This window comes from Cibotium barometz, chromosome 30, assembly GCF_041138505.1.
Source record: "Cibotium barometz isolate CiBa-2024 chromosome 30, ASM4113850v1, whole genome shotgun sequence".
NCBI classification, from domain to species: Eukaryota; Viridiplantae; Streptophyta; class Polypodiopsida; order Cyatheales; family Cibotiaceae; genus Cibotium; species Cibotium barometz.
Genome location: NC_141075.1, coordinates 13,038,842 through 13,051,587, shown reverse-complemented (window position 1 = coordinate 13,051,587; position 12,746 = coordinate 13,038,842). Strand labels below are relative to the sequence as shown.

The window sequence follows — 12,746 nt, the reverse complement described above, 5'->3', positions numbered from 1 at the left end:
TATTACAGTTGCATACCATGAGGACTTATCGGATATGCGTAATACTTATCATCTAGATGAGGATTTTGCACATGTATGGGCTGATTTGCAAGAGGGTATTGCTGTCCCATCTTATGTCATAAGAGATGGATATCTCATGATGCAAAATCGTATGTGTGTGGTAAAGAACCTTCGCCATAAGGTTATGGATGAGTGCCATGCTCCTCCATATGCAGGTCATAGAGGCATTTTGGCCACAGCACAAGCTTTGGAGAGGTATTTCTTTTGGCCACATATTCGCAAGGATATTGAAGCATATGTACGTGAATGTATGGTATGTCAAAAGGTCAAATTTGACAGACATAAAGCACCTGGATTGCTTCAACCTTTGCCTATACCAAATGAACCATGGGAAAGCATTGCTATGGATTTCATTATGGATTTGCCAAGGACGCCACAGGAAAATGATGCTATTTGGACCATTATTGACAGGTTTAGCAAGCAGGCACATTTCATTCCCGTGCGCAAGACAATAAAGCCAGATCATATGGCTAGGATGTTTTTGGCACAGATATTCAAACACCATGGCATGCCTAAATCTATTGTGGGGGATAGAGATCCTAGAACCACAAGCTTATTTTGGCGCGCATTGTTTGACAATATGGGTACAAAGCTGAACTTCTCATCAGCTTACCATCCACAGGCAGATGGGCAAAGTGAAATAGCAAATTCAGCCGTCCTCGACTTGCTGAAATCTTATGTATCCGACCGCAAATCGGATTGGGAGAAGTATTTACCACTTGTGGAGTTTGCCTACAACAATACGGTACATACTTCTACGGGCAAGGCGCCCTTTGAGATTATCTATGGCAAGGTGGTACTACCACCCATCCTTCGTACAAAGGATGAAATTTTTGCAGCAGATGAGTATGTCAGAGACTTGGATACTGCATTTGCACAGGTACGGACAGCCATAGAGAGGTCTCAAACCAAGATTAAAAAGGCAGCTGATAAGCATAGAAGGGATGTACAATTCAAACAAGGTGATTGAGTCTTGCTGAAATTTGAAAAGGCACGCCTTCGGAAGAGGCCAGGAAAAGAGGGAAAGTACCCTAAACTTTCCAACACGTACTATGGACCTTTTCAGATCTTGGAGAAGATCAATGATGTTGCATTTCAGCTTGTACTCCCAGATCATTGGAACATGCATAATGCTTTTCATGTGAGCCTATTGAGGCCTTATGTGGGACCGACACCGTTTGAGCCGGTTTTGGAAGACCCACCCGAGGTGGATGAGCTGGAAGAGATTCTTCAACCTGAACAGATTGTTTTTCACAAGGAACGAAAGCTTGCGGGATGCAAACTTGTTCGTAGGTACCTTGTGAAGTTCAAGAATTATTCAGCTTTGGATGCGAAATGGATGGATGAGGCCTACTTCGAGGATTACACAGATCTTTTGAAGGCCTATATGGAGGCTTTTCAGTTGCGGTCAACTGATTAGAAGCCCGGGGGATGTCACAAATCCCTATATTCTAGGGACATGCGGATGCGTGTCAGGCCTAGAAACATGCGGATGCATGTATGTATTATACCTGGGCATGCGTATGGATCATATGAGTGGATGCATATGAGTCCAAGGACATGGCAGGACATTTGTGGACTTTCGGGCGGTGCCCGTGTGGATTCCGGCCATGCACACATGGTGTGTTATGATGGCAGGCGGAATATTTTCAAGTACAAGAATGATGATAGGTGGTTCTCCAAGTTTACATGTGCACAATGCATAAATGATGCATGCCATAACTTTATTTTACCTTGTGTGACATTGTCTTGCTACCTGGACAATGCTTGTTATTTTGGCTTGTGAAGTCCAAGGGACCGGGGACGCCCGGGCACCTTGTGGACACGTGTGTGCACTCCTGTTTGGGCCTAAAACTGTGGGCTTATGGGTTTTGCAGGTGGTAAGTGCGTCCACACTCAATTTACAGCTTATTTCATTTACTACTAAAGTTTATTGGTTTGCAGGTCCACACTCATTAATAAGTGGCCGGACAACTTATAATGCGTTCGCATTTGGTTGGACCAAAATTAATGAAGTCCGGACAGCTTATGGCCATTTCCCATTTGGTTGGACCTAAACTTATACAAACAGGACAAATGGAGCACTATGGGCTGGACACCTACCTGGACACCTTATGGGGACACTTGTCAGCCTGAATGTGTACCCACCAAGCCCCTTAGGTGGCACTGGAGAAAGGCGCCTCCTTCAAGAGGCCATTTGGGCTGTTTTATTCATAACTCAACACATAGGAGAGCTGGTTGAAGCTTTGGGAGTTGCTACAGGGCTGGTTGCTTGCTTCCCGGACTCACACAAGCTTGGATATCGATCCCCACACTCTTCTAAAGGGCTGGTTGGTAAATTTCAGACCTGTAATTTCTGGTTATTGCGAGTTTTGGGCTGGTTACAGGTGTCCAAAGTCAACTTGGACAGTACAGGACAGCTCTAGGGACCTCCACAGGGCTGTAGGACCCTTTACAGGTGGATTTCTCGCGATGGAAAGTTGCTGTTTTGGACTGGTTATTGCATAAAACAGGCCGGACAGCAATGGAATATGTGAGCATGGATGTGTCTCAAGGATTCCTGGTGTAACAGGTGTTTAGGGCAAGCATTGGGAACACTTGCTCGCGGAGAACACAGGTTTCTGGATCAGTTTCTCGCGTGGAAACAGGGCCTAAAGATCCATTTACATCTTGTGCAGGGCGGAGTACCTGTGAGGATTGTGAAACTCTTGTGCAGGGCGGATGTACCTGTGAAGAGGCTTGTGCAGGGCGGATGTACCTGTGTGTAGGGCGGATGTACCTACAGATTCTCTTGTTTGAAATGTATTCATTCATGATGTATTTGGAAGAATCAGGTGCAGGCTGGTGGTGAATCCCCAGGCACCCGTAAACTTGTACTTGCAGACTCTTTTGGTAAAGGGGGGGGGGTCAGCCTATCATCGGCCCCTTTATGTGGTGTACTGTCATTTTCAGCTTTGTGGTTGTAATGCTCAAGTGTTAAGTGCTCAGAATCTTGTTCACATTTATACGATTCCAATACACGCGTCCGCCTCCCGTTACAGCAGCCACGTGGGAGAAAGTTTTTGATTCAATTGAGCCGACTGGATTAGCTGGGTCTGATTCCGACAACTAAGTGAGTTTTCAATCGGATTCCGATTGAAAACTAAGTCTGATTCCAACAACTAAGTTAGTTTTCAATCGGATTCAGTCACGTAGGTGTCAGCAAAAGGTCAACAGAGGATCAGCAAAGTGTTAGGTAAGCCTCTGGGGTTGCGGATTTTAGGTAAGCTGATGTTGGAGGATTATAGAAGAGCCTAGAGGACTCATTTCGGACCGAAGTCAGCATCAGCCATCTGATTCAGTTTACAATCAACTGTGTGTCAATAGGGGAGGATTCAGGTCAGTTGGATGTCAGAGGAGGTCAGTTGTGCTATATAGGTGGAAGATCAGAGGTGTTGGAGGTTAGTGCTGACTTGGGAGAACAACTAGAGGAGTCCGCTGGGATTTGCTGTGTATATGTGTCCGAAGGTGTCGGCTGAAGGGTTGAGGATAAGTGCAGAGCTGATTGGTGCCCTTGGAGCTGGGATTTCAGAATCCCCTAGTTCTGATGCCTTCACGTTTTCTTCTTATAAACCGGCCGAACTGGACGGTGCGAGCGAGCTCGACGGCGAGCTTCTCAAGCAATGGGTGTGAATGACAAGGACCGTGTGGCTGGCGAGCTATTCGAGAGAGGACAAACTGGAGCAAGGACAAATTGAACAACAAGGGGGGCCATGTGGACACGTCGGAGCCAAAGACCTATGAGAATTGCCATGTCCACATAAGCCACCAAGTCGGTTGAGCACCACCGACCAAGAAGCAAGCGTCGCCCACTAGCTGGGCGTTGGTGGTTCTCCACGTGTTAGCGCCACGCCTGTTGAGTTGGCAGAAAGAGGCGGAGGTGGCAAGGGGTGCACAAGTGCTGTCAACATCGGCTGAGCGGAGCGGTGGTGCAAGAGATGGTTTGGAAACTAACAAGAGGTGCAACGAGAAGCTCGTACAAAAGTATCAGCACACCAGCAAGGAGTGCCATGGGTGGCTCATACAGAAGCCCAAGCGGTAGAGAGTGGGAAGGCAATGGCACACAACAAGAACGGCTAGCTCCAAGAGTGACCTACTCTGATACCAAATGTCAGACCTGTATTAGGGTTTAGCAACAACAGTACATAGTACATACACACACAATGAAGCAGTCATGAGGGGGAGATGGCACACCTTGATTATATTTTCTTGGAGTGAGTACCAAAAAAATACAAAGATAGGTCACACCATGGTCCATAAGTGAAATAAGAGGGTGTTCTTGTAACGTACCTAGTACTAATCCTCATGATTAGTGACCTAATCTCGTAGGGTTAGGGGAGCCCAAGGATTAGGATGAAGAAGCTAATACGAGTGGGAGTCAAGCCTTAGCCCTTGGCTCGGGGGTCATTCGAAGCATAGAACCTACGGTTGGGAGTGAGCTAGCTTGCACCCCTCTTAGGGGGTTTGTACTTATCACTTGTGTCTCGTGTTTAGGAGATCCGTAGGGTTGTAACAGTTCCTTTGCACGCTCCTATGCACGGGGGGGGAAAACCTCCTAGTGAGGGAAAAAGTGCCTTGGCTGGTCCAAGAGTGTTCACACACCACTACCCATGACATAGATGTCTACTCTCTACTTTCTGTTGTGAAGATTATGCTTCCGCTATTGTTTTCTTACACTTATTTGATGTTTTAGGCTATTTTTAACCTGTTTTTAACCTATTTCACTTCTACAACCACCAAACAATGTTTTTACATTTGATCATACCAGCTATATTGTTGTCTATATAGTCAACACATGTAAGTGTCAATGTATGACTTGTGCAACGCCCGTACAATTTGCACGATGTCCGTACATGTCCTTAGTACCCTAATATTCATGTATTGTCACCATTTGGCCACCCAAGTGGCTCTCCCCTATTTCATGCCAAGGTACAAGAGGCCAGGGAGGTTCATGCCGCCCGTACTCAGGCCAGGCCTCGTGTCACCCATGGTGTGGCCTGGACATGGAATCCACTATAAGGGATCTCAGTTTTAGGCTTCCCATTGAGCCAGTTCCATGCTTGAGAAGACCTGCTATCTACACGTTCTAAGAACGCCAGATGTATCCATTGAATAATGCACGTGCACGCATCTTTGCTTGCTTGAAACTGATTTAGTGTGACTTGTTTTTGTGCAACTCCCTACAATGACATGTCCAGTTCACAAGCAAGGACGCCCACTCGTGAACCATGCGAATGCCCTGTATTCTGACATGGTTTGTGGCATGTGAACAAGTGGTAAGTATTAATCTAAACCTTTGTTTATTATTACAAAGGTTTTATAACCTTATCTGTTCCCACTCATTTACGTTAGGTTCCGGCCACTGGCCAATACCCATGTATGTATGGGCAGCCCAACCTTTGGATACCCTTTTGGTCATGTAAACCCACATTAGTGTGTGGGCACTAAAAGGAGGTGCCCACCATACCCCTTCCACCACCTCACACGACTCTCTTTCTTCCTCCTCAGGTATCAAATCAGTGCATCTCTCTCTGACTGGTATTCTCCCCATATATGTCGACTCACACAAAAAGTTCAGAAGAACGCTGCCAACTGCTCCATATGCTGTACTGTACCCAATTGCATCTCTGGCTGTACACACTTGTACCCTTGACCGTACAAGCTCACTGTACACTTCTGTACCTGCTGCCATACCAGCTGAACTGAACCTGTACTGGCTGGTGTGTTGTACCCAACTGCCCTTCAATACATGCCAGTACCTGCTGTACCTATTCCTACAGCCGTACCACCCACAGAGCATTGTTGTACTTGCCTCTGCGCCCTCTGTTGAACCCAACAATACTCACTATGCTGTGCTGAACCTGGCCGTACCTACTGTGCACAATTGGCTGTACTCAACAGTACCTCCGGTAACAGATCCACCTCCTCGAGAATCTGATGGCTGCACACTGAAGCTAGGGCAGAAAACACTGTTGCAAGGGTTATTCTGATACAAAACAAGTAAACCCTAATTTTGGTTGCAACCCTAAAACATGAACCCTAATTCAATCTACCTAGATGACTCTATGCTATAATACCAATGTGTTACATGCGGAAGCTCTGGGAGTCTTCTTTCAGCCCTAAACACTATCTGGAACATGCTGATGCAAAAAACGCAAGCAGAAGAGAGAGAAGATAGATGAGGAACCTGAGAATCAGTATATCATATTGTACAAAAAGGAGGTACAAATCCCACAGCCATAGGCTGCCTTGAAAAGGTAGTAAATTACCTAAACAAATCCTAGTTCTAGGACCCAGCCCCAAACCAGGACTGAATGAATAAAACGATGAGCAACTTTGCTATTTATAAGCCTTGTGGTGACCAAGTGAACTGGCCGACTGCTGGTCGGCCACTCCTGGACACAATAATTCATATGCTGCAGCCGACATGACCTACTCTTCTGTGTACTGGCCGACAGCATCCATGTCCACCACTAGTCAAACTGCCTTACCAAAACAGCAAACAATGCTCCAAATCTATGGTTCTAATCAGTCTTTATCTTGTTGCCTCTTCAGGACTAGCTTTGAGATCAGCCAGTGCATGTCTTGCACATGACACAATATCACATGGGTGACACAATGGAAAGACTAAATCATAGATTAATGCTATGCACACGAGAGATTAATGCTATCTTGCAAATGCACAAAAGACAAGAAGGGATAGACCTAAACTACTATATATTGCAAAACATGAGTATTTACAATGATGAAATTGGATCTTGGATGAGATTCTCGTTATGCATACCAATCTACTCATCTTTGTGATGATCTCCAGATGTTGCTTGCGTTAAGGGCTGAAGACTAAAACACACAATTGTATTCTCCTTGTATGTGCGCGAAGGCTAATGATATGAGATGCCTAAATCTACCCTTTATAAAGGTGTCATGATGCTGGCCGCCCATCTCTTTCATGACCCCAAAAAAAAGCGTCCAAAAAGGTCATTTCTTGTGTTCATATTGTGAACCAACTATTGGTGCATGTCCTAGACACCTCCGGGCACCTATTGGGCTGCCAAAACAACCCCAATCAAGCCATACTTTGCAAATTGCCATGCACTTTTTTCAAGAAAGAGACTTCTATTAAGTATGAAAAAGGCATACAACAATCACGGCTATAAGCCGGAATAGAATAGAATCACCCCAATATGTAAGGTGATTTTAACCACTGAGGAGCATCATGATGCCATGAGAGACCTATGGGACTAGAGGGAAAGAAAATGTCATGGCCCCACTCCCGCATAAATATAACGCGCTTTGCCTGTGCGGAACAAGAGGACCCCTGAATACGAGCCCAAGTAGCCATGAGAGTATGGATGATATCACCCCATATAGTACTAATGCACTAAGACCCAAAGATCTGGACACCCTCAATAGCCTCCATGCATCTAGCTCTCCAGATCTGCCATGCTGTAATACTAGCAACAATCTCCCAACTGGTGTCAATCCTTTGTCTAGGGGATGTATAATAAGAATGAGGGACATCTTGCAACAAACCATGCTGGGCAATACCTCTACGAATGAAAATAGCAGAGTCTGTACCACTGCCCTCGTAAAAAGTTGCAGACCGGACTAGGAGAGCCAAGCAACTGCCCCCCAAGTCACATGCATGACACGGCCACTCAATTTACCCATAAGTAGGGCTATAGAACCCCAAATCTGCTATGCAGTGCTGCATCCCCATAAACAATGTTGTACAGTCTCAAAATTTGCCGCACATCTCGAGCAGGTAGGTGCTACATCGAAAACCGATCTCCACTGATTGGTGGAAAGACCACCATGTAAAGATAACCAAAAGAAATGAGAGATCCGACTCCTGTATAAATGCTGAAGCCTATGCCAATATCTGCGCTGTATCGCTGGGGAGATATCATAACTCTCCCAATGAGGCCTGAGAGTAGGGATCCTATGCATCTGTCGAGTGAGGAGAAGCCTGGCATTCCGAACCATGAAACTGAAAAAGGAAAGGCTTTTCAATGGATCGAAGGCATCAATCCACTCTCACTCTCTTGGGTCCCACTGAAGATATCTGATAGGACTGCCACCATGTAGCCACAAACACCAAGAGCCATGAGTCCCTATCTGAGGAGAACGGTCAATGAACCAATGCTTCCCCGAATGACCATCACTGGACTAAGCCTAGTATCTGGGATGATCCCCTCCATGCTACATCTCCTCAATCTCCCTCCAAGCATGATAGAATAAACAATGCAATCTATAGCCTCCTGGCCCGGGAGAGCAATGACCTGTAGAGGTATGCCTATCCTCGAAAAGACTACCAACCAACTCATATGATAGTCTCCATGAAAGGTCCCAGAGAGCCACTCATGTGGAATAGCTGCATCAATCTGATCAATACGCATGCGAGAGCCCCTAAGATGCTGAATGGACTTTGCCATGCACTTTGCCTAGAAGGGGGCTGTAAGTAAAATGTGAGTCCACATGGCACTCATATGGATGATGCACATGACACTACAATTGGAAGTGGAGCAAAGGTGAATCATGTTCCCTTGTGCATCAAGATAAGGAGGAGGGGATGTCATGTATGAGCATCACGGTCGACAGCCCAATAGTCACCCAAAAGTGCCCACAACGTGCATCCATAAATGGGACATTTGGAGGGCACAGTGTGAACACAATTAATGGCTTCATGGTGATGGCCAGCAATGGTTCATGGTTATTATTCAGACATCCAGTGTAAGCTATGCTCAGTCTAAGCAAGGGGCAACAGAGGCAAGAACTAAATCAACAAAAAGGCAAACCCAATTTGCAAATCTTAGTCGTGCACAAGAATTGGGACAGTCTCTAGAGTCTAGTGTATTTTCAGTCAAATAATTAAGTCATGTGACTAGTATTGATTCGGAGCTTATTTAACATTTTAATTAGCATTAATCAAGTCACGCTTCTGCATGCACTTTACATAAATTCTTTTCACAAGGTAGCTCAAACCCCCCTCAAACTCAAGCGCTCAGCCAGATCTCTTGTCAATCCGAAAGCTTCATACACTATTTTCCCCCTGCTACCAGTGTTCTTCCTCTTTCATCAAGCTTCACAGAAGCTTTACAGCGCAACATAATCCTTCCGCATCGCTGAGAAACCCTAACTGACCGTTACAATAATTCAAGTTATCATCGCACTACAGGCGCAAACAAACAGTGCGTAAGCTTCTCTGACCAGAAGATCTAAACTGCTCATCGCAAAACCTTATCAACAGATGCAATTTTTTTCATAGTCATGAAACTAAGGCACATTTCCTCGTCACACCGCCAAGAATCAGCAGATTCCTTCACTGCTGCGAACAGAAAACATAATATGTGGATCGCAAATTCCTAATCGACAGAAAAAACAGTCACGAAACAACAGGCAATTTTCCATGTAACAAAGATCTGAGAAAGGAGAGGCATGAAGAAGCCAGAGGAGAAGGAGAAGGGGAGCAGAAGGCACCTTGGATGGGATGCATCCGACATTAAGGCAGGTTCCGCCGAGGGCTCCTCGTTTCTCGACACAAGCAGTCTTAAACCCTAACTGAGCAGCTTTGATGGCAGCGACATAGCCACCGGGACCTCCACCAATGACGACCACATCGCTCTGCTCTTCCTGCGCAGAGCCGGCGTAGGTTCGGATGGTGTTGACGCACGAAGGGAGTTGAGGGGAGGCCGCCGCTGAGGATGGACCTCTCAGCGTATGGCGGATGAGCAAGTAGGTTTTCGAGCGACAGGCCATTGCCATAGCCGTGCAGAACTACAATTCGTCCTCACAAAAGAGAAGGTTTGGGTGGAGAAAAATGGACATGGACATCGAACGGTCAACAAGGCCAACAAGCTCCATAATCCATTAGAATTTGCGTTCCAGAAGCACGTTTTGGACGCTCTCTATAACCGTTTAGCTTTTAAAGAATTTAGTACTTAATATAGTAAGGCCCCCAGCTTTTTTATTTGAAATCAGAAGACTCAAAGTCTTTAAGCACTTAAAAATGTACACTTTTCTTTGCCCATATGGGCTAACGTCTTAGAAAAACCTAAATTTTCTCATAACAACGTGGGGGCATGGAGATGGAGGAACAAACTTGGGTGAGGGAGATCTCCCCCCAAAAGGTCAAAGTTGCTGGAAGGGGGCATTGTGTAAAGCCCGTTAATAGTGTTAAAAAAAATCATCCTTTAGTGTAATTTTCACAGTTCAAATTGAGAAAAACTGGTTGTAATTTTGCTTAGCCTTGAATTTAAAGAATCAAAATCTTGAGGTTTTAGTTATAAAACCAATTAATCTATGAATTTTTTTACCAAAAATCGATTGGGTTTCAAGGTTGTCCTTTTTTTCACTGGTTCGAAAAAAAATTCTGACACTACCCCTTACAGCCCATCAAAAGGAAATTTTTGGGAAAATGTGGATGGACATGGATGGACACGCTGAGAAGAACCAATCACCACAAAGTCACCTTTTTCATAAGAGTGCCCGATTGCCCTCCATTTTTTTAAGGTATTTGGTCTTCTATAAAGGTGACCCACCAAGTTGCAACTGTGTATAAAGTTTGGTTGGCAACATATGTCTATACTATGGTCAAACAAAAAATGGGCAAGCAAAAAAGAGCCCCCACAAGCACGCGAGCGTGTGCAAATTCCTTTAGTACTTTTAGTTTTCATCGATTCTGTATAATAATATTTCTACACTTTTGATCCTTCTTGACTCTTGTAACCCCTATATACGTTTTTTTTTTCAATTAATTCACCAAGAATAAGTCGCAATATTCTTCTACCTCTAAGGTTTTGCTCAAACTTTCTTTTTAGAATAGAATCTTGGAAATCCTCTCTTTTTTGGTAACTAGCCCAAGTGCTATCAAATTCATGAGCTCTTTCTTTTGCATAAGGCTTTTCCTTGGGGGGGAGAGGGCCACTGGAGCTCTCTCTCCCTCTCTTAGGCACGCACAACGACTGTCATCTCTCTGCCTAGTGCTTAGTTCTCTTCTCTCTCAGATTCCAACACATGCTGCTCCTCTCTCTCTCTCTCATGTAGAGAAACAAAGTGGCCAAGGGCTCAGTAAGAAGGAAATGGAGTGGGTCTAGATGGTTGCTCTATTGGGCAAGCTACAAACATGCAAGGAAAATAGGCTAAGCAAACGTATTAGAGCTGCAACATGCAAGGAAAGGGAGTGGGAAACAAGCTAAGCAAGAGTATCAGAATTGAAAGCCTACAAGGAAAGGGAGTGGGTCTAGGTGGTTGCTATGCTAGGTGAGCTACAAACATGCAAGGAAAATAGGCTAAGGAAGAGTACGCGAAGGGCTCGATGGGCTCTAACAAGGTCATGAGGTTCCAACTTTCTAACTACTCCAAGAACACTGTTACATGTCCTTCATTGTACCGTGCACACTCAGCAGAGGTCATAGTGAAGAGGATAACACACAGCTCAAGTTGATGACACAACCTGACATTGGTTGATCGGGTGCTTTGTACCTAATCAAACAATATCTGGTTTAGATAGAATTGTGAAAAACACCCCTAATGGAGAATAAATGAGAAATAATTTACCCCCCCAAAAAAAAAAACCATGCACTATGTTTTGGCTTATGTATATCTTAAACTAAGGTTAACCTTAAGTCCTACGGTTTGGAAAGAAACGCACCAAGTGGAAATACCTTAAGAGATTTTACTATACATGTCGTCACCCTCACCTTCACATGGAATTAAGCATGGGGAGTGACACTCTCTCCTTCTTAGTGCATTTAAGAAGCATGTTTTGATGTAGTTTTCTGATAGGCAAGGCTTAGAGCCTTCCTCACATTCTCATGACATGTAGTGTTACCCCAGTGAATACAAACCTAGGACATGCATCATAGGCAGGGCTTAGAGGCTTCCTCACATTCTCGTGACATGTAGTGTTACCCCAGTGTGAGCACAAATCTAGGACTAGCATCGTAGGCAAGGCTTAGAGCCTTCCTCACATTCTCATGACATGTAGTGTTACCCCAATGAACACAAATCTAGGACTAGCATCATAGGCACAAAACTTAGAGCCTTCCTCACATTCTCATGACATGTAGTGTTACCTTAGTGAACACAAATCTAGGACTGGCACATAGGCACAAGGCTTAGAGCCTTCTCATGACATGTAGTGTTACCCCAATGAGCACAAATTTGGGACTAGCATCATAAGTCAAGGGATGAAATTACTTCTATTTGGGAAATTTGAAACTTGGGACTATTAATAGTAGAGTGTGTTCAAATGGTGAAATCTCTACATTATCTATAAAAATCTTTTTCTTATAACAAATGTTAGCCTACTAGAAATAGAAATTTCTTAAAATGATTAGTTGGGCAAAGTCATCATCAGCCCATGTAATGGGTATAAGAAGAAGTCAAGGGCCAAGTTTGAGTCAATTCCCCAATGTCATTTGATGGTGGAACAACCATGTGGACATCTATATGTCATGGGAGCATCTATATGTCATGGGAGCAGACACTTGAGAAGGGTTTACATTGCAAAACCAATAGAAATAACATGGAATAGCGATCACATCAACCAAGCATAGGTTTCAAAAGACAAAGGTGTGGAACCAGAATGCTTGATGGAAAGCCATTTAGCTTGGTCCATTGGTAGATGTGCTCATAGAAGCCCA

General features: G+C 44.6%; 1 protein-coding gene across 1 annotated transcript in view; it reads right to left on the bottom strand.

Annotated features, from left to right (window-relative positions):
* The window catches only part of LOC147621176 (dihydrolipoyl dehydrogenase, mitochondrial-like), a 44,269-nt gene extending 34,288 nt beyond the window's left edge, over positions 1–9,981 (bottom strand). The window contains exon 1 of the mRNA XM_086823901.1: positions 9,580–9,981. Coding sequence (XP_086680027.1) covers positions 9,580–9,864 — 285 coding nt within the window. The 5' untranslated portion in view covers positions 9,865–9,981. The remainder of the gene's footprint in view (positions 1–9,579) is intronic.
* Between the last annotated feature and the right edge of the window lie 2,765 nt (positions 9,982–12,746).